This window comes from Ruditapes philippinarum, unplaced genomic scaffold, assembly GCF_026571515.1.
Source record: "Ruditapes philippinarum isolate M1 unplaced genomic scaffold, ASM2657151v2 ctg1528_1_1_1_1, whole genome shotgun sequence".
NCBI classification, from domain to species: Eukaryota; Metazoa; Mollusca; class Bivalvia; order Venerida; family Veneridae; genus Ruditapes; species Ruditapes philippinarum.
The window spans coordinates 192833-216398 of NW_026860429.1; the positions used below are offsets into that span (position 1 = coordinate 192833).

General features: G+C 32.4%; 1 protein-coding gene across 1 annotated transcript; it reads left to right on the forward strand.

The window, feature by feature from the left end:
* Positions 1 to 7092: 7092 nt before the first annotated feature.
* LOC132760036 (uncharacterized) lies at positions 7093 to 23200 on the forward strand. Its single transcript, XM_060751922.1, has 5 exons — positions 7093 to 7239; positions 18073 to 18133; positions 20531 to 20645; positions 21926 to 22185; positions 23054 to 23200. The coding sequence occupies exons 2-5, from the start codon at positions 18122 to 18124 to the stop codon at positions 23198 to 23200; spliced, it is 534 nt and encodes a 177-aa protein (XP_060607905.1). The 5' UTR covers positions 7093 to 7239; positions 18073 to 18121.
* The last annotated feature ends 366 nt before the right edge of the window (positions 23201 to 23566 follow it).

Below are 23566 nucleotides of genomic sequence, written 5' to 3' on the forward strand. Positions count from 1 at the left end.
AACTGCATTGGTTACCAATTAAAGCTAGAATCAATTTTAAAATACTATGTTACAATGTATAACTGTTTCATGTGGCAAATGGCCTTTCGGTTTATCTAACAAGAACTGTTACATCAAACCTGTCATAAAAAGACCAAATCTCAGATCTGTTGACAAATATGGATAATTGTCTTGCTGTCCCCTTTAACAAAAGGAAAACATTTACGACAAAGTTTTAGTACTGTTGGTTCGACAAATCTCTGTATATAAGACAGTCTTCGACTTTTGGACATGTTCCAAAGAAAAATGTCAAAAACTACTATTTTAAAGATTTTTACGCATTATTTTAAGATGGTGATTGGGCTTAAACTGATTCGATATGTTGGAAGATGTGTTTAAAATTTTACTTAAATAACCATTAATTTTTATAATTTTTTTTAAAATTATTTTTTTATAACTACTTCTTTTTTTTAAAATTTTGATACTTTATAGTTTTACACGGCTGATTTCTTTTACGCCGGTGCATTTTTTTTTAAAAGTTTACTTTGTCCATGGCAATATGTTGAATTTTTATTCTATAAGTGTACATACTTTTTATTATTCCTTCTTTGTAAAAACGCAAATTGGAATATGTATATAAAAATAGGCGTTTAATTGAATAAAACAGTTTCAAGTTTCAGGAAAGTTGTAAAACGAAAAATATCTGCAAATGAATGTAGATAGTCTTATTGACAAATTTCTTGAACTGTACATGAATAATATTCAAACCGGTGTATTAGTATATAGGTATAGTTTAATATATTATAATAAAAAAATATGTATGAAAATTGACAACTTTGTTTTTAATCAAAATTTGCTTATTATTGATAAAGAATTTTAGAAATAAAAATTTGAGTGTGGAAACGTGATGTATAATAAGCGTATGGAAGGCTGTTTCAAATGACCTTCTGCCTGTTGGAAAGTTGACAAACTTGATGCCAATTCTTGTTGAGGCTGGCCATCTGTTTGTGCTTCTCAAACCACACAACCAGTTTTGTTATTTAAACACTTGACAGAATAATTGTCATCTTTACCGAAGCATATCATAAGAAGAATGACCTTGACTTGTAAGGTTAATTGCTTACATTTTGTTGAAATTGGCCATAACTGTTATTAATGGACAACTCTACAACCTTCAAGTAGGTCAACTCCCAACTTGACCTTTATGATGAAAATCTTGAATATTAGCCATAATTTTAATAGTGTATGTATTTGATTCTTTGCATTAAACTAAGATGTTTGGCCAAAACAAAATAGTGTAGAAATTAAATTGCCCATTAATAAAAAGAAACAAGATTGCATTTGAGAAAAAAAATGCTATGCCACCGCATGGTTCAAATTTCATAGCTGTACATCAAAGGACAAGAAAGTAGGTCACATCATCAAAATCTAGGTCAAAGTTCAATTTTACAACTAAAACTGCACATGGTCAATATGTCATTGCTGTACATCAAAGGACAAGAAAGTAGGTCACTGTCCCCTTGGGCAAGGCATAATTTTGACCAAAGGGTTTAATAAAAATCTTGATACAGGTCCACCAAACATTTCAAGTCAAATATCTAAGCTATAGCTTTATCCCATTCAGAAAACATTTGTTTTCTTTTCTGTTTTTACTACGTGTACATGAGAATCACTGCCCCCGGGCAGGGCCAATTTTTGACATTTGAACAACTTTGGTAGAGGACCTATTGATAATATTATATATCGAAGCTCTATGCCTTGAACCTTCAGACAAAATTCGGGCGGAACCAATTTTGACCCCAGGGCTATAATTTGAATCTTGCTAGAGGTTCACAACACAATGTTTCATGCAAAATATCTTAACTCTATCCTTTGTAAATTTAAAGAAGATGATTTTTTAAGTTTTAACTATATACATATAAGATAAACCTATGGCTCCCAAGGGCGGGGCTAATTTTGACGCAAGAGACCAAAATTTGAACAACTTTGGTAGAGTACCTTAAGATGATTTATTTAACAAATATTAAAGCTCTAAGCCTTGTACCTTCAGACAATAAGATTTTTTTTATTTTTTACTATATGTATATATTGAAATCAATGACCCCCAGGGCAGGGGCAATTTTGACCCCAGGGCTATAATTTGAACAATCTTGCAAGAGGTTTACAACACAATGTTTCATGCAAAATATCTAACCTCTAGCATTTGGTTGTTTTTTTTTTAAGTTTTTACTATATACATATAAGGAAAACCAATGACCCCTGGGGCGGGGCTGATTTTGACCCCAGGGCTATAATTTGAACAATCTGGGTAGAGGTCTACCAGACAATGCCTTATGCAAAATATCTAAGCTCTAGGCCTTTTGGGTCTTTACAAGGTGTTTTAAGTTTTTACTATATGTACATATAGCGAAAATCAATGACCCCCGGGGCGGGGCCAATTTTGACCCCAGGGCTATAATTTGAACAATCTTGTTAGAGGTCTACCAGACAATGCCTTATGCAAAATATCTAAGCTCTAGACCTTTTGGGTCTTTACAAGAAGATTTTTTAAATTTATTCTTATAATTCCTTTTGGTTGCCATGGCAAGCAGAGTTCTGCATGGAATGAAATTCTTTGAACAACTTTGGAAGCCCTTCACCCAAGGAACAATCCTGCCAAGTTTGGTTGAAATTGGACTAGTGGTTTTTCACAAGAAGATGTTTTAAGTTCACTATATAATCTATATAACACAAACACACACACACACACACACACACAGGTGAATCGCTATATATGCCACCGCATCGCAGATGCTGCGGTGGCATAAAAAGTGGTCAATTTTAGACCAAAAGGGCCATCATGTCACTAAAGAATTACCAGTATATTCCTAGTTCAACAGACCGAAACATAGAGCAATTTTGAAAAGGACTATACCTAATATTTGCTGCACACTTCCATCAAAATCTTTACCATTTTGAGCATTTTGTGTAAAGTACCACTTGAAGATCATTCGTGCATCTCCATAACTACTGAAAGAAATGGATTGAAACTTCACACACTTGTGCTATGTGATTATCTAACCTGATTGGCACAAGTCCCATTACTCTTGATTGCTTTTTTGCATATTTACGCCCCTTTTTCGACTTAGAAATTCTTGGTTAAGTTTTTTGTGTAAGCTGGTATCTCCATAAATACTGAAGGGAATGGATTGAAACTTCAAACACTTGTTCTCTGTGATTATCTAACATGATTGGCACACGTCCCTTAACTCTTGTTTGCTTTCTTGCATAATTTTGCCCCTTTTTCGACTTAAATATTCGTGGTTAAGTTTTTGCTGGTATTTCCATAATTACTGAAGGGTTTGTGCCTTTTTGTGACAATTTTATGCATTCATAATAATAAAGCAGTGATTTACTCGATAAAACAGCTTAATAACAAGCCTTTGTACCTTTTCGGACAAGTTTATGTATTCATATAGGTAAGCATTATTATACTCAATGAAACACACTTGTGAATAGTCGAGTGTCTTCCGACAGTTCTTGTTTTATTTCTGTTTTTAGCTCTGACAGCTGTCTAGACACTGAGATCAGTCCTATTTTCATGACTTTATATTTGGTCAAATAAATTTCCAAAAAACTGAAATAATTTTATGCATATACAGAAATTTCCACCTCAGATAATTTTTTCCAGAAACAAGTATTCCAGAGTCATCAGCATATAGCAATAGTCTATTTTTCACTACCGCTGACATGTCATTGACGTAAATTAAAAAGAGGAGGGGCCCAAGGATTGAACACTGGGGAACACCACATGTTATACTTGAAGTGGAAGAAAAACTACCTGGCACATCAACAAGCTGTTGTTAATAATATTAATGTTTAGGCAAGTTACTATGAATTGTGTTTTACAAATTTGTCGGCAAAATAAATTGTGTAATTACTTTTTAGTACGACTTCAGTACGTGGGAAACATTGCGGTTTTTATTGAATACATCTAAAACTACGACAGATGAAAAAAAATGGAAATGGGTTGGGCACGTGTTCTACAATTCTTATGGCAACCAGCAATTGCAGTTGACTAGTACATCATGGAGAGTTGTATAAACTGCAAGATGTATAGATAGCTCTAGATTGCTTTTATATTTCCCTACGGAACGTGCATGTCGAAGAGAAGGCACTGGGCATCGGTTTCAAATTTGAAAAACTTGCGATGGCCAAAAAGAAAGAAAAAAAACAGCAGACAAACAAAGACCTGGGTGTTCACTTCGAAAAGATCACTATCGGGATCAAGTGATCCTGGTTTTATTGTCATTGTTTTATGCTACTAAAATTGATCGTATTTTGTTATTATTAAATGCTTCGTTTTCAAAATGTAAAAAAAAATGCTGACTTCCTATTTTGGGACAAAATCAACAAAATAAAAAAATAATATTGGGCTCAAAATAAGGATTAATTTTAGGATCAACTGTAATTAAAATGCCTATATCTTGCAAAAATAACAACAAGTTTATTCTAAAATTTCACAAACTTGCTATTGCAAGTCCAGTTTTATCAGATTAAAATTAGATATTTAATCTATGAGAATAAACTCATTCTTCTTTTCTGGTGAAAGATTTTCACAGGTCCATCATGCAAGAATACGTAATAAATGTAGTAACCTAAACTCCGACTTATTTTACAACCACTTACGTGATAATCAAAAATGTGACTGTGGATATACGGTAGACAGACGTTTCACTATTGAGACGGTTCACACCAAGACGGTTCACACCAAGATGTTTCACTCCCAAATGGGAGTGAAACGTCTTGAAGACGTTTCACTCCCTTTTTATACAAAAATTATTTTGATACTTATGATATACTTGGGTCTTTTTCAATATTTGTCATGTATAATCATTTTTTGTGACTAAAATTCATTATTATATAAACAAAACTTATGGAGAATTTTCTGTGTTTAAATTGGCTGTTGTCAAAAAATATTTTAATGGTTCAATATACAACTGATTAGTAAACTGTTGATGCTTAGTGCAGTGTTTATACAACTGATTTAATAGTGGTGTCAAACTTTTGTTGATAGTCTCAGTGTTTATACAATTAACTAGGCGATGAGATAACACCACAATTACTTAAGTTTGTTAAATGGCCACTGTTTAATAAATTGATGAAGAAAATAATTTTAAAAAATAATTTATTTTATACACATGTTTCGCATTTTATTGTTTAAGACTTACAAAAAATAATCATTATATAGGCAATATATTTAATAATTATATTGATATTTTTTTTTATTTGAATAATATTAATTACTTTACTGGTAGTGATTTCAATATTTAAACTGATACTTATAATATGTCTTTGTTGTTCTTTCTATGTTATTCTACTTTTTTTTAATTTACTATAAATAGAATTTTCTCATGTTGTTACACTTATAATAAAAGTGATATTTCAGAAATTTGTCTTTCATTTACACCTCTTATCACTCAACCCATAATTAAATGAGTAATCTTCTAATAATTTGTATTAACAATACCATTGAAATCAACAAAATGAAACATTAAAATGAATTTCCTTTTTACGCTGTTTGATATTAATGAAATTAAAATTTTGTTAACTTTCCATGTAAACATCTCTAAAAATTTGGAGTGAAACGTCCATAGAATTGACAAAATGGGAGTGAAACGTCTAGGTGTGAACCGTCTTGGGAGTGAAACGTCTCAATAGTGAAATGTCTTGGGAGTGAAACGTCTGACATTCTGGATATACCATAGAGGATGCAGAACACTATTTTTTCAAATGCCCGTTATTTCATCAACAGCGCCATCAATTATTCATTAATACCCGCCCATATCAGCCTTTAAGTGTAAAGAAACTGCTGTTTGGAATTGATAACTTGTCGCCTGAAGATAATGACATTATTTTTGGGCATGTTCAAAAATATATAAAGAATACGAATCGTTTTAGAACTTAATATATCTTAATGATAATTAAATATAACTCCGTGTTTCTATTTTTAATGCTGGTCCAGAAACGGAAATGGAGGCGAAACCTGTTTTTTTGTTTGTTTGTTTTTTGTTTTTTTTCAGAGGAAAGGTAAACAGAAGTTTGGATGTTTTTAGAATGTGTGGTTTTTTTCTATTTCATGATATTTAAACCTCTTATCAATTTTTGTTGTTGTTGTTGTTTTTTTTGTTTTTGTTTTTTTTTGTCATAAAATTTTCATCTAAATACTTTAATATCAATATAGATATATATAGAAGCAAACTGTAAATATTGCTCTGATGATGCCAAAAAAACATATATTTTCTTGTTTCTTCGCCTAACACATTAATTACGTAAACAAGTTTTGTATCTTTATAATGAACATTTTGTTATTTAAAATTGCCTGGGAAGGGCTTTCATTAATGTTGGTAAAACTTGTGGCCCAACCCATTTGCTTCAAACTGTTAGCATATATATATATACATGTTTCCTTATTCGTATTTATTGTATTCTGTTTTGTATTAATGTAATCTTTATGTTACATATGTACATGTTTCAAGCAATAAAATATGATTAAATCAATATGCGGATAAACAATAAAGAATATTTGAGGCAGAGACGGCGAAGAATGATACTAGGGTTCGTGAGCCCCGAGTACGATAAGACGGCCGTTTGCTGGCATATGTTCAGCCTTTTTCACGGCTTCAACCTCTTTCATTTGTCCTAGGTTACTGTACATACATTTAGGTTCTCATTGGCACAGAGACCTACTTTTGGCTTAAAATTCATATCTCCTTAGCTAATATGCATGCACTTCGTGGAAATTGCATGGAGATTAATGATCAGTCTTTGTGCTTCAAAATTAACACTTTAAGGCCTATTGACATGTCTGGAACCCGTATTTCTTAACAGCAGCGACTTTCACTATATGTAAACGGACAGGCGGGCCCTCGTTAAACATGGACTACAGAGATACATAGCTCATATTTGAATAATACTCGATCCGTGCGTCTTTCACACAGACATTATTCATGTTTATTCAACTAAAATGATTGAATTTTACAGTTAATATCACAAAAATAACCGGGCCGATTATCGGGAAAAGGGTGAGGCGTTTGTGTTCACTGTCAATTCCGTTACAAAAATGTCAATTTCGTGTAATCTCATTTCATTGGCCTGAATGACGTCATGGTTTATTTGGATCGCAGGGGGTACGCGCATGTGTTGACAAACTGTCAAATATTTTAGACACACCTGGAAACAAACGTTTAGATGCTTTCTAGTATTTCATCTACATTAAAGGTATCGTATATTTTGTTAATTATTCTATTACGAATGTAGATATAAATGTTGTTTTGTTCACAACGCCTGAGAACAAGAAAACGTTACCCTGACATTTCGCACCACTGTTTATTCGTACTTTGGGACAACTTATTATGTTTCAGATTTCTGAAAAGTTTATTGTGTTTGTTTGTTATTGTTGAGAGAAAGACTTACTAAATGAAATTTCTTGTTATTTTTGTGACACATAATTTATTATCCACAGAGTCGAAGACACTCAGGTTTCAGACTTGTTCTTTCATTGAATTTGAAAGACTTAGTCTTTGCATTTTCTTTTTGTCCTACATTGGAAAATGCGAATTGGACCAGTGAGGAAATAGCTTCATATCATTGGACCAGTGAGGAAATAGCTTCATATCTGCGGTTTGCATCAAAATATTTTGGACAAAGGTCAGACTTAGTCCAAATAATTAGATTTGGCAAAGAGACATCAAGATAATTTTGGACGGGCAATGTGACAGTATGAATAAAAGTCTTTAAAATGGGTCAAACAGTTCACGCCAAATTAATTAGGCTAAGTCAGACTCGGACAAGTCACAACACCTTGCTGTGTTTTTAGCAAATTATTTGAAGTAACTATTATAACAATTTAAAATTTAACATGAGTGAAACAAGTCACATAGATCTGTCATAAATCTGTTATAACCAGGATGTCTGTCTCAGTTATAAACATGGTTTGATTCAGTTGTAGTGAATTAAAAAAATCCATTGACCAAGAAAAATAAGAACAAAAAAAAAGAAGAATTTTAAATGTTTATAAATTTTGCAATTTATCCATAATTAATACGGGGAAGTAAAATTTGCAGTCACGGGCCTTAGCTTGCCCGGCTATAGGCAGACATGCCATAATTTTTAAGCTTATTTCCAGGACACTTTCATTTAGAGGTGGGGTGGGGCATTAATCAGCAAGCAAACAAATTGTTTTCATAATTTACATACTGGCATACAATCTATATTAATTTGCAAATTAAATGACAACATACACGAGACAAAATATAAATAATTGAAGTTAACAATTTTTCTATTTTATTTTTTTAAAGTATTAAGGCTTCGTAAATTCAATCAGTCACAGAATTGAATAAAGCTATGTTAAGTAAAGTAAGGACAATAAGCTATATCTTTTGGTTAAAAAAGCTGAAACATTCACCAAATAATGTAGACTCCGAGTATCACCTGATATTTAGCAGTAACTTTCATGGTTTTTGAGCACAAAATGGAGTTAATTCCCTGGAGGTGGATTCAATTAATGCTGGCCAGTTGTTAATTACAGTTTATGACACCTTAGCTCAGGTAGCCACTGGGGGTAAACAATTTATTTTTAATTGATACAAATTATAAGTGTTATTTGGAAGGGGCATATAGATTTACCAATCAAAGGGTAACTGTCACCATTTACTGTATATAACTGTTTGGGGATAATCGATCCATACTAGTGTTCTAGAATGGTTATTAATAACTTGACAATAAGATTATATAAAAATGTAAAATTTCTGGCAGCAAAGTAGATTATTTTAGATTTATATTTTTACCAGGAAATAAATCTTATCAAGGACACATCTGGGACAGATACCTTATTTCCAGGACAATCCTGGATGCCCGGGACATTACGGCATGCATGCTATAGACTACTTGCATAATTATATTTAAAAGGAAATCAAATATAAGATATTAGAAAATTTATAAATTTCTTTACCTATCAGTGAAATTTTTAGTGTCGTTACTAGTTGGGCGCTGCCATTTACAATTACAACTGAATAATCAGCAAGAATGGAAGTGGTTCATGAAATACCAATTTTTTTTAATCTGACTTCCCCATTCGTAGGCTTTGTCTGCTTTTATATTATCTTAAATTATTGTTACATCTAAAGTTAGTAGACATTGTCACTGTTACTTTGTGTATTGTCCATGCAATACAAGAAGAGTTCATGAGTTTATCAAACCAGGACACAAACATAATAATTGTGATGGTAACAGGGATTATTTCATTTATCTTGAAATATTTTACTCTTGAGTATTGATTGTGACAGGGATTATTTCATTTGTCTTGAAATATTTTTTTAAAACAAGTTTTACTTTTGCTTCCTTTGTATTACATGTAAAGTGTTTTTTTTTAAAATACTGCGAGTTGACAGGGACATATCCAAGACTGAGTCTGATAGCATTTTTTGACTTGTGTTGCATGTAATGCAAAAAGTATAGCAGTCAGATAATTGTAGTTTTTAAGAATATCTGTAATTATAATATATGTTTTTATGCATCCAGGTAATTGTCACAAATCTGTTGGTGATAAACAGAGTTATGCCCCCTGAGCATGTTTGGACTCTTAAATAAAACTTTAAAGTATAATTGTTGTGTGTACAGATTTTTTTCTCTCTAAACAATGGAATTTGGAAGGGAGTGGGGACATTTGAGCTTTTAATACACAAATATCTAGTTTGAACATTTTTTTTTGTTATTTTAAGTTGTTGAATTAAACTTGCCTCGCTAATTAGTGGATAGGAACCTTTTTGATGTTTTATGTTAGTACTTCAGAACAGTAAAATGAAAATAATCCGGCTGTCTTAACTTTATTAATATCATTTGGACTCAAAATAATAGTTAAATACATGTGTACAAGTGTCAATTGATTTAGTATTCCATAATTGCAAACAAGTTAGTATGATCTTGATGATCTTTCAAAGATTTTCACAAAAAAGGATCTATAAATGTTTTTGCAATTTTTTTTTTGCATGAAAAAAAATCTAAGTGTGGTCCCTGTTTGTGATATTTCTTGTTTTTGGAATTAAAGTTATCAGCAGGGGGGAGTTATCACCTTCAGTGATAATTCCAGTTAAGGCTCTTGTTTTACTACAAAGCATTGAGAATAGTCAAACAAACTGTCAGCATTTTTCCGATTTTATTGCATTTAGGGAACCAATTCAATTATTGTACATTACTCAAAGTGAAGTATATATTATAGTGTGATACAGATATTAAGTTCTATCTGAATTAGAAAAAAACTTTTAAAATTGTTTCGGTTGTTTAAAATGCCTGTGAATTTTAAGTAGCAAAGTTTTTTTTTACATCTAGGCAATTATTCTTAAACTGACTCCGATGTCTCAAGAATATTTGTTAGAGAAGACAATTTGAGCAATAATGTCTATGATAATAGCCTTAATAAAAATCGCAAGTGAAAGTGTTCTTAAGACCCTGTGTTGAAATTCATTAATATACTTAGTCTATTTCATTTGTGATTAATTATTTAGAGGTATTGTATAGCAGTATAAAAACTTATCACCATGCAATGTTTTGTTTGAGTACGGGGAATACCATAGTATGATTTAGTGTAAGGCAATACTGCACGATTTTAATAGGGTGTGGTATGTCATTCTATAAAACAGCGTACATGTAGAAGGTTACATTTTATTGTCCCAATATTTATTTTTTTGCTTTGCCGCACTTCAAAAAGAAAATGTTTAATTAATACCACTTATAATTTAGACTACGAAAAATGGTAATTTTAATTTCTCAATTACCGTTCATGAGAAATACAATAACACAAGCGTATTTTAGTCTAGATGTTTTATTTAACGTATTAAATATCTTTAAAATCTAATACTACTAGATATAGACCATGTCAATATTGGCAAATTCTTTTATTATCTGTGAAATAACAGTGCCATTTATAATGTTTGAAAAAGTAACAAGAGTATTTTCCAATTTATAATCAGAGAGTTTAATTGCTTACCTTCATTTAATGATAATTTTTTGTATAAGTGCTTAAGAACTTTGTAAATGAATGTTTAATCTGAAAAAGTGGAAAGTACGTCACTACAAAATTTTAATAAAAGGTTTATAGTTTATGTTTGGTAGTTTTAGAGATAGTGTTTCGGATAATCAAGTTTTATCTAACTGGTAATCAAAAATTGTTTCAGTGATTAGTCACCAGTTATCTGAATTGAAACAATTGTTTTTTTGGGATTATTTTTTAAATTAATTTAAGATGAATATGTAAATGAATTAACAATATTTGTTGCATGATAAAAGCATATATTGGAAATTGTGATATGATTCCTTTATGATTGGAGAAGATTGGAAAAGTACTGTTTTTACATGTAATTAACAAAGTACAATCAACAATTAAAGTCACAGTCAAGTCAGGTATGAAATTTTGACTTTAAAAATATGACAGTAGCCTGAGAGAGAACCATACAGTGGCCCTCTGACAGGCCAGCCTGCATGCTCATGTAGTCTGACCACTTTCTTATGTTTGTTACTGACATATTTAGCCTGTCTGTTTCAAAGAAAAAGCTTTAAATTGACCTAATGATCTCTGCATTGTCATTTTGCAAACACTTTCATGTAGTCCATTTCTCAAACAATTTGAAAATATCAATACAAAACTTGGTTATCTGTTAAGATGTAGTTTAAGACAAGGGGCAGAATTCTGACAGGAATATTTTAGGAGTTGTGTCCCTTCCCTTTTGAACCCTTTTTATCAAGTTGCCTTTTCAAAACTGTGAATGATATCAACATGAAACTTTATTTATCATGTCACAAGACAGAGTTGTAATACAGGGGTCATTATTCTGAAATATATTTAGAGTTATGCCCATCTTTAAGTAGAAATTTTGTCAGAATTGTTGGCCTTGGGATGATTTCAAAACTATATACATAAAGCTAGCAACATGAAACTTGGACACTTGATATTCATGACAAGGAACAGTTGTTTGATTTAAGGAGCATAATTCTAAATGCAATATATAATGAAGAGGTATGCCCATCTGTAATGTAGAATATTTATGAAAATTTGTTATAAACATACAAGCATTAACACCACATGCATTAACACCACATGCGGTGCTTTTGTTTTGTATTTTGATCTGAATTTCTATGAAAATAAACAACATTCAGTTGAGTGAAAATTTAAATGTTTAAAGAAACAATCTGTTAAATCGCAAAAGGAAATAATAAATAACGTAACAAGAATAAGTTGTAAAATGTTGCAGATAAGTGTGACAATTTTGCCAGTTACAATGTATGAGACCTTTCTTCACCGATATCTGTGAATATACTTTGTTATTTCACGGCATGCATTGTTGTAACTATATTATATCAGTAAAGAAGCATTTCATGATACTTCTCTGCGTTTAACGTGACAGTTTGAAGAGTCTTTACAGTGACAAAGGCTTCATTTAGATTTTTATATTTATGGAATGTCCGTTACTAGGTATATATTTGATGGCATTGAATATTTCTCATTAACAGTTGCTTTAAATATCGAAATTTTATGCAGTGTCATGTTGATAAGATTGTTAAGGAATGGGTATAAAACATGTGAGGAAAGCTTAACCTTTGATTTAGGGGCATCCATTGCGGAGTGGTTAAGGTCGTTGAATTCAAACCACTTGCCCCCGCCTCACTGCTGTGGATTCTTATCACACCTGGGATTTTGGATTCTTTCATGTGAGGATTCGAACCTGCAGTCAGGTGAGGGGCAAGTGGTCTGAATTCAACAACATTAATCACTCTGCCATGGATGCCCCTTGCTGCCGGCAAGTTTGCATTTCTGCGTTGACTCAGATCAAGTTCTATACAGTGGGCTGACTAACTTTACATTTTCAACTTTATATCCCCGAAATTGATAATTAATGGAGATATATGGAGAAAAAAACAGGAAGTTGGATATTAGTCTAGTAAATTTTAAGAAATTTACAGTTAGCACTGTTAATGACTTGCGAAGAAACTTTACACTCATTGCTCAGTACTGGTTGGTTCCAGGAACGGATTCGAAAGTGTGTATATAAGCTTATAGCTTCCTACACATTTGAACTAAAATAAATTCTGTATAAACCAATGACTTGTGAAATGAATAATTTTCAAGACATTGCTTTGATAATGTGCACGCCTTTTTGCAATGCCATCAACACTGTTAACATTGGGAACAAAAGCATCATATACATATTATATATTCATGTAGTTAAAATTGGGAATTTAAAAGTTACTAATAAACTACTGAGCACAGATAAATATCTTCAGATTATGTTACAGCTCTTGTATGCATATTTTCTTGTATAAATAATATCAAGGGATTCCGTGTTTGATACACATAACAAAATATATTTTCAAAGAAATGAATAACAACTTTATTACAGGCTGACAATATTGGGAAATCTTATGCTTTTCAGTCGGGGGAAATTAACAACAGATTTTTGGCATTTAAATGCCTCATGTTTACAGCAACTATAAAGTGATGACGTTGTTGTATGACATTATGTAGTATATTGACGTAGGTTCTAATTAAAGTTTTCATATTTTTTTCAGCTTTTATACATCTTCTATTTTATATATTTGTTTTCAAGAGAAAAGCTTAAACAAAAACGAAAATCGGTTTTTGCAGGGATGTTTTTCATATAGCAATTATTGTCTCCCCCTGGCCACCATTTTGAGGATCATTCCCAATATAAACAATGATTTAACTTCTAAGTTTGGACAAGAACTTAAATTATGATCTGAAATTAGATTTTTGAAAACAATTTCAAATGATTTTTTTCCCACTTAAACTAAATTGAAGTTGGTATAAAACTTGAAATTTGAACAAACAAGTGTTACAGTACTAGCTAGGGGGTCGTTCCCATCATAGTATCATACCCGAAAATATTTACACATACAAGGATAGATATATCCTATGTAGCAAGGAAATGACATAACAATGGAGCTGGGTATCTTGAGTTTATTTTCTTCCCCAGTAAAGCTGAAAGATTGCCATGTTATAATTTAGCCTTAACAACTTGTCAGTGCAACTTAATAACTCACCAAAAAAAAAGATTAAAAAAAATTATCATTTGAATGGATTTTCAGATCCTTGTCATAATAAAAAAACAAATTTATTATTAATTTGCACTTAGATATTTTAAAGTGATATTAAGATTGATTGTCTCATGTCCTGTATTAAATATCCAACAGTTTTTGATAATTCACTACAGGGGGTCTAATGCCTGTCAAAGCCATTTTAGTGCTTGTCTCCAGGTTTTAATGCCCTGATTAGAATAGGTTTAATACAACCTGTAACTATAATAAATCAATACACCTGATGCATTTTAATGTTTATTGTTGAATTTGTGATCTTATCAAATTCATATGACAAAATGCACATTTTGCCCAGGGTGTATATTGTTCTCTATTGTTCCAGATAGTGTTGGCGGGTTATATGCTCCCCAGTGGAGACACACAGACAAGCCTATATTTGTCCCTGCCTCCGTGTTTACATTTGGGTTTGACCCCCTCCGTGGTTGAGGGGTTAGAGTCGATGACTTGTAATCCAGTTACCTCTCTGGCGTGGGTTCGATCCCGGGGAGATGCTTTGGTAGTTTAGCACGGAGGAAGGTAGTCTAGTACTGGTGTAACCCTCCAGGAACGATGGTTAGGAAACTACCCGCCAATATGACTGAAATACTGTCGGGAAAAGGCATAAAATTAAACAAACAAACATTTGGGTTTGAGATTGCTTCATGTGGCTAAAAAAGGAACTTAAGCTTCCTAAAAGTAAAACCCAATTGTAAGAGTTCCATTTCATCTGTCAGTCAATGCTACTTAAAATGAGGGTGGGGAGCATCTAATTGTAAACAGAACACTGAGGAGCCATAAATAAAATTAAAAACTATAAAACCAAAGAAGTAAGTAAAAAATATTGCCCTTTAATCTGTATAAGTAGATGTCAAGTGTTTTTCTGTCCGATTTTTGTTTGAAATATGGGCACAACCTAAATTCACAGGAATCTTCAACACCAAGACCAGGTGTGCCTGCATATCCGAGTTAATTGATTTTCATTCACAAAGTGATGCCCCTATAATGCCTCTACAGCTTGGGCCAGAAGTATGGCCGGCCAATGCTAGCATTGGATCTTAGGTGAGCGATGTAGGGTGACAGTTTTGTTAAATTTGATGACTTTCAATCCCTTATCTGGCTAAATTTGTAATGAGTTTGCTTGGCCAGTCCATTCAATTTTAAAGGGAGTGCTGAGTTTCAAAATACAATACAGAATTAAGCCTCAGGTAATACTGCACGGACTGGATCTATACTGATGGCAAAGTCTTAATGATGCTTTTATTTCCAGCAGTTTGAGGGATAAATCATTGCACCCAAACTTATACTTTTTCTAACATGTAATTGATTAAAACCTTATTATAATTTGTACGAAAAAACACACACACAATTTAATTGTAGCATATTATCCATTATTTTTAAATGATTGAAGAATTAAGTACATGCCGAATATAAAACAAAAAGCATCATGACTTTGAATTTTAAATATATTTTTTTTATTTTCCGGTTTCTAATGCATTGTAAATAATTGATTAGATATTTAGATTAAATTCTCAGCAGGGTGTGAAAATAACAATAACAAATTAATAAAAAATAACAAACAAATTAATTTGCTTAAATACTGTATTGCATGTAGTAATTTCACAGGAATGTAATTAGATAAAGTTTAAAGTTCATTTTTTTTTGGATATTTTTTTGTGTGTCAGGATAAATTTTGCAATTAATTGAACTCCAATTTTAATCAATATTATTGAACCTGTAGGGGGTCCAATAAAATGTTTTACATTGTAAATCTTGTATGTAAACCAGTTCCCCCATAAGGTTTAATAGGCTATTAATTATGATGTAAACTATACAGAAAGTCAGTCGTTAAGTACAGAGAAATTGTTGAAAAAACTCTAAATTTCGGATTAAGACTTCATAAAAAAACAGCTTGTTTCTGACTAACTTTGAGAAATTAGCAAGCAGAATAATTTGATCTATAGGCTGAAGAGGTGATGTTTTGTTTGTTTGTTTTTATTTATATTTTTCTTCTTTTTTTCAGGGATTTTTTTAAGATTTTATTTTTTTTTTTTTTTGGAATGATTTGCTTTTGTATATGAAATTTTTCTTATACTTAAAGTGAAGTAAGTTTGATAGAATTTTTTTTCAGGGATTTTATTCTAATAAATTTGAAAGGTTTGAATTAAAATTTAATGAATTTTAAAGGTTTGAAGAAATTTTTTAAAGTTTAATTTGTTTATGTAATATTTTATTTTTCTATTTTTTGGGTTTGAGTTAAGATGGAGTATATTGACATGTTCACTTGCTTTACCACTCACTTTGTCACATATATTAATACTTACCCAGGGCTCAAATTTAACTTTTTTGGCCACTAGCAATTTTTTGCTAGTGGACAAATTTTTAACTAGCAAAAACTGAATTCAACTAGCACTTTTTACAACAATGATTTTTTAATTCCAAAATTGTTTAAACTTTTGTGTACATTCATTAATTGTTTGAATTATCATGTACCATAATAATTAATTCATTGTTGTTACAATTATGTATCATGATAATGAATTTTATTGAAAATGTTTTTATTAATAAATGTTGTAGTACAACACATAAATTTACAGTAGTTTGTTATAACTTGAGTTCATTCAATTGTTGTATCTCAATTGTCATGTTGGAACAACTCAAAATAAAGAATAAAACTATCTTATATTTTAACTCACTGAAATAAATGATTAAATTAACATGATTGATATGAAAGATTTTTTTTTTATTTCTGCATAAACAGCTGACTTAATCATGAAATTGGGCATGAAAAAAATTATAATACTTCATTTTTAAGTTTAATTATTTGATTTGCTGAAAGACAAAGTTGTTGCTGGATATAGAGAATAACAAAATTAAAATTGTAATTAATTTGGACGAGTTCGAACTGCCCGGGGTACGAATCAGCAACGTAACTTTCTACTCAAAAACTTGATTTAGGGGACAAGGATTCTTATCAAATGTCAATCTACCTGTAAAAAAATAATAATGCAATATTGTCGCCATACCGACAATGTCTAGTCTGGATTATGCGCACAACAATCGGTGCAAAATATTTTGGCAACATTTCCATCGTCATCGAGTTCGTACCTAAGACTGACGTGCAGTTCTTTCTCCCATTTTTTAACCGGTTTAACTGAAGGTCTGATTGTCTTTCTTTTGATAGACTGTGAACCATCTTCTGTACTCAGAGTATTGTTATCAGAAGACACATTTGCTTCAGTAAGTGGGAAGAAGTTCGTTATTTTTCGTTTAGACATTTTATTCCGATCACGCTTGATTTACACGGACAAAATGACATTTGGACTGGTTTAAATTTGTCTACGTTTTTAAGCGAGGTTAAGGTATAGAAAATGTAAACCAGACAGCAAGTGCGCGCATAGTTTATAACTCGGCTACCTGCGAATATTACGCCCGATTTTCCTGACGAGCGTATTCCGTTTTTCCTTCAACTCGCAAAAAATTGCGAGTAGTCATAAATCTAACTCGCAAAATCATTTTTCAACTAGCATTTTGCTAGTTTGCGAGTGTTAAATTCGAGCCCTGCTTACCATATTGGACAGTGACTGGTAAAGCCTGAAGACCCATCCAGTACCTGGCAAGTCAGTTGCATATAATTAAAACAGCTTCCTTTAACATGCTGAGTATCTTAAATGGACTTGTCCAGTTTTCATTTATGGAACTGTCCATTATCAATTTGGAGCATACCACTACCAGTATGAAAATTTGAAGTTGGTTAGCCAGCAGTATGGAGCCTTTGTATATACTGATATCAAAGATAACTCACTTTTGGGTCAAAACTACAAGTAATAAAATCCACTGTAAGACTTCTGCATTTTTTACACAGTGCATGTTTGAATAAATCATTTTACAATATTTGTCCAATAGACACCATTATGTTACTGATGTAATTATAGCTATTTAAATATGGTAATTTTTTTTTATTTATAGAATGAATGTGCCATGTTCACCAGCGGACCAGTGTCAGAAATAGAAAGTCATGAAAGCTGAGGTTTGTATAATTATGTTTTTATTTCAGTTTTAAACATATTTAGAATATGGGTCATTAAGGGTCATGTGTAGAAGAAATGGTGCTTGATCAATGAATGGTTCATATATGTGGAATTTAAGATTTAGAGACAATCTTAGGTTTAATTTAGGTCATATGATGATTATCCAGATTTCTTGGTGAAATAAGTCTTGGGTGGTGGTTACAAAACCCAACCATGTCATTTTGTGAGTTTCACAGAAGTTTGCAGCTCTAAGGTAAGTATGAGCCACAGAGCCTCCATTTATTGTAATGACATATTTTACACATATAAAAATTAGATGACCCTTGCCATAGATAAATTAGATATATACATATAAAGGTGAGTGAAAGAGGAGTAGGTTAGTCTTGCTGGAGATAGACCCTTAGTGGAAAGGGATATTTAACATTTGACAACTATGAACCTTTAGATATATCCTATATTTAGAGCTGAATAGATTTTTAACAAGCTTTTCAATTTTCAAAAATTCGATGATTAGATCGACAAATGGCGGTGGGCATTTCTAGTTGAAAATTATAGCTAAAAATGAAATATTTTGATCAAACTTGCTTAAGAGCAAGCTTATCTTGGGACTTTGCCTGGGATTGCTTCTGGTTCCCCTAGGGTCATGTAAAGGTCACTGTTACTAAAAATAGAAAAATGGTTGCCGAGTTCCGGATAACATCTTTTCCAATATGTTCTTGATTTATAAAAAAATTTACATTCACCTAATAAAGTATTTTGATAGTGAGAAAAGATGGAGCGTGTGCCCCACACTTGCAGTGGCTATTGTTGAAAACCTGGCATTGCCATGTTCTTGACAAAGCTTTTATGTAAGAAAGATCACTTCTGTCTGAAACAACATTAAAAGTGATACCAGTTTATAGCTTGTTTATTTGACCCAGTAAAAGTTTTTTGACATTATTACAAAACTTGATAATAAATACGTCATTTATTCTTTAGTAAGATTAGCAACTCTCCTTAGTCAATGACGTGTGTAAAAATTTCCTACTATATAAGATGGCATTCCTTAAAACGGAGGTACATACACACTAGCGCTTTAATCCCAAAGTTAAGTTTTGCTCTTACTATGGTTTGGTTCCATAAATTTGCATTATCGCGGCTGATTTATTTCAGCGAGAAACAGTTTGAGAGGGATAACAAAGAGGTACCTTTTTAGATTTTTTTATTGCCATTGGTTTATTAATATGTGAAGTATCTTATCCTTTAGATGTATTTATTATCAATTATCAGCAAAATTTAGGCGTGGCATAATAACTTAGCCTATTGGCAGCAACTGTTCTTTTCAATTTAGTCAGTATATATTTGGAAAAGTTCGTTAAAAATGAGCTGTGTCATGACAAAACCAACAGAGTGGGTTTGCGACCAGCATGGATCAAGACCAGCCTGTCCATCCATGCAGTCTGATCAGGATCCATGCTGTTCGCTTACCAACTCTATTACAAGTAGAGAAACTGATAGCGAACAGCATGGATCCTGATCAGACTGGGCGAATGCGCAGGCTGGTCTGGATCCATGCTGGTCGCAAACCCATTATGTTGGTTTTGTCATGACGCGGCTCAAATCTCCTAAATCAGGTATGATGATCCTGGCATAGACATGCCATGCTGGTCCTCTATAAAAATTTCTCAAATAGTTTCTTTCTGCCGAATAAATAGCCACCAGATCTAAAAATTAAAAAAAAACTTTTGACATCATCTCTTCCTCAGTTTGCTCTTGGTAGATTTTGATGAAACCTAAAAGGAATGATTTTTTTAGGTGGTTCATTAGTAAAACTTGTGTGCTGAACAAAGGTGCACACAAAGTAAAAAAATAGGAAAAAAACTTTAAAAACACATTGCATCCTTAATGGCTAGGTAAATTTTGATAAAATTTGACAAAAATTATTGTTATGTGGTCTTTAACAAAAGTTAACATTCCAGTGTGCTAAGCAAGCTGGCCCAGAAGAGCTATAAATAGAAATAAATTTTAAGTCATCTTTTCTCTTTAACGATGCTACAGACTTTGATCAAACTATATGTATATAGGAAGGGGATCATTAGGTTTATCAAAGAAAATGGCCATCAGAGGTAAAAAAAAAGAAAAGAAATAAGCTTTAAACAATATTTCACCCGTCCCTCCACTGAAGTGTTACTTTACAAAAATCGGTTAATATTCTGCTTAACAAGGTGCGTGCATGCTAAATACTAAAATATGATTTAAATGACGTCAAACCCTCTTTGGCTGATTTTGATATAACTTAATGAATAGGTATGACCTGATAATTAAATCTTGTCCATGTGTACCATATCCTCTTGTAATCAGTTAGTTATGATCTCTCAAGACCCTCTTGTTAAAATCCTGATTTTTTTATATTTAAGGTTTTGTTGCGTAGAAGAGGAGAGACTAAGATTGAGGATGGAAGTATGGAATTAAATGTTACCATGGAAACAGAACAATATTCCCCATCAGATTTTATCAATCATCTTGTCACAGGTTTGCACATTCTTTATCTTGAGGCTGTTTAAAGGGACTCCACTAAGGTTTTTTGACATGACAAGACTTGAAACAAGTTTTCGAGATCAATGGTCTATTTAATGTAGGTCTAGACAAATAACTTGTGTGCAAAATACTTATAATAATTAGCTTACTCCGTTTTATCAGAATAAGTATTCTATAGATTCTATTTTTTTTTTCAGATTGTTCTGTTAAAAATAAATTCATAATTTTGTTTTAAGCTTTTGGACCTCAGTGGAGTTTCCTTTAAGTGAATAGTCTCTGCAAATATTCTGTTTTCAACACAAACAAGCAATTTATCCTTACAAAGGAGTGGTTAATCATTTCTTACTTTCATAAGTATAATTCTAGATGTGAAAATACATATGAGCCATGTCATGACAAAACCAACATAATGGGTTTGCGACCAGCATGGATCCAGACCAGCCTGAGCATCCGCGCAGTCTGATCAGGATCCATGCTGTTCGCTTTCAGTTTCTCTACTTGTAATAGGGTTTGTAAGCGAACAGCATGGATCCTGATCAGACTGTGCAGATGCACAGGCTGGTCTGGATCCATGCTGGTCGCAAACCCATTATGTTGGTTTTGTCATGACACGGCTCAATTATTTTTCAGTTCTTCATGAGTGTCCTATTGTCTTACTGCAAGCAAGACAGATAGTATGTGTATATATTCAGTTGGTCTGAATTTTATTTCCTATGTCTTTATGACTCTTGAAACTGGAATTAACATTTCCATTAAAACTGCTCAATAAAGTCTCAAGGTTGTCACTGCTGTGTGTCGATTCCCGACAGGAACTTCGGATTCTTTCATGTGAGGAAGCTTCCAATCTAGCATACAGAACATTGGTGGTTCTACTCTAGTGCCCATTCATGCCGGAAATAATGGCCAGAGGGGAACCTGAGATCCACTTGTTCTCCACCAGTAAAGCTGGAAAGGAGCCATAAGACTTATACTGTGTTGGTGCAACATCAAACTCAACCCAAAAACAATTTATTTTTAAAAAAAGTCTTATTGTCAGCTGTCCAAGAAGATTTGTGGTCCTTGAAATCGTTTATTTTAATAACCAAAAAAGTGTTATTGTCAGCTGTCCAAGAAGATTTGTGGTCCTTGAAATCGTTTATTTTAATAACCAAAGGGGGGGTGGGGTGATGGCTTTAGTTCTGATGCAAAATAGAAATGTGTCACATAAACACTTTTTAGCAAAACCCTATCAATGTCTGAGTTTATTTGCTTACATCAAATTGATTAATTTTCAGATGAAAGACAGACACATTCCAGTTCCCCAGACGACAGATGTTTATTTACCAGACAGCAAGGAACTAAATTGTCACCGCAGACCGTAATCCGCCCCATTCCAATTCTACCTATAGATTCGTCTGTATATACAAGTCCACCAACTTACATAGACAATATACAGGCAGCCATAACTGTACCAGTCATGCAACATGCCCCACTTATAGCCAGTCATTTTGGGAAAAGTTCAAGTCTAAGTTTACCAGCAAACCAGGAATCAGAGGTAGTGATTATAAATCTGGTATTACTTGTAATTTCATGATGGTGACATGTGATTGTTTAGGCTTTTTTAGGATGGATAAATGTCTGCCCTTTCATTTTCTGTTGACCATCATATTACAAAACACTTTTTTTAAATGTGAAACATTAATAAATTACTTCACAGAATGTAATAAGGTTATTTGTTACAATTAAATATTAGTTATAAATATTTCACATTAAAATGCAAATGAAAAGAAAGATTATCTGAACTATGTAGAGTATATAGGTGGGTAATGGTTTGTATGCTGTAATGGGAAACAACTCTGGATTCCTCATGAAAGTCTAAGTGCTTATTGTTAACTGCCTTTTTGAAGAAAAGGGGATATAGAAATGGGCTCTGTCAGTCTGTCTATCCATCCTTCCATCTGTCTGTCCATACTTGGCACAAATGTTCACAATAATGAGACAACATGCATTTGCAACACCCCGACAGCTACCTCCAAGGTCAAGGTCACACTTGCTGATTTCAGTCGTGCATGGTACATAACTTTCTCATCCATCAAGGGATTTTTAGAATATACTTGGCACGAATATTAAAGCTACATGCCTCCACATGAACAAAATATTTCAATAAAATCAAACTTGGGGAAACATTGTACTAAGATTAAAGGGAAAAGGGTAAAAAGTTTTAAAAAGATTAAAAGTAATTATTTTACAATATTTTGGTGCGATTAATGACTGTTTTTTTAAAGAATTAAAAACGAGTGAAAAACGGGAAATGGGTTGTTTTTTAATTGAAAATTATTGTTTTTAGAATATTATAAAGTTGATGAAAGTGAGGCCACTTCACATGTTTTAATGTTAGAAACATACTGTTGAAATATTTCTAGGTTTGCTCCAAATCAGACTCAGTGGTAAAGTCCCAAGTAAGCCCAAAGAGCATACTACATAGCACAAATGATATGCTAGACTGCAAATGGATGAACTGTGAACAACAATTTAGTTGCATGGATGATGTTCATGTTCTTCTCCATTGACCTATTCAATCTTTTGTAAAGATGTTTGGTTTGCCTTTTATCTTGAACTATTTTTTCCCCTTGGGTTAAGAGACAAATTGCAAAGTGATGTAAAGCTGCCTTCGGCTTTTATTTTTTGTTAGCTCACCTGTGACAAAGTGACATGGTGAGCTTTTGTGATCGTCCATCTGTCCGTAAACTTTTACTTTAAATGACATCTCCTCATAAACCTCTAAGTCACTTTCATCCAAACTTCACAGGAATGTTCCTTTGGTAGTCAACTTAAAAAATTGTTCAAAGAATTTAATTCCAAGCAGAACTCTGGTTGCCATGGCAACCGAAAGAAAAAACTTAAAAATATCTTCTTTTTTTTGAAATTAAAACAGC

Coding starts and splice junctions, on each gene's coding strand:
- LOC132760036 (XM_060751922.1), top strand. Junction 20,646..21,925: donor TATCAATCATCTTGTCACAG/GTTTGCACATTC, acceptor ATTAATTTTCAG/ATGAAAGACAGACACATTCC. Junction 22,186..23,053: donor CAGCAAACCAGGAATCAGAG/GTAGTGATTATA, acceptor AAATATTTCTAG/GTTTGCTCCAAATCAGACTC.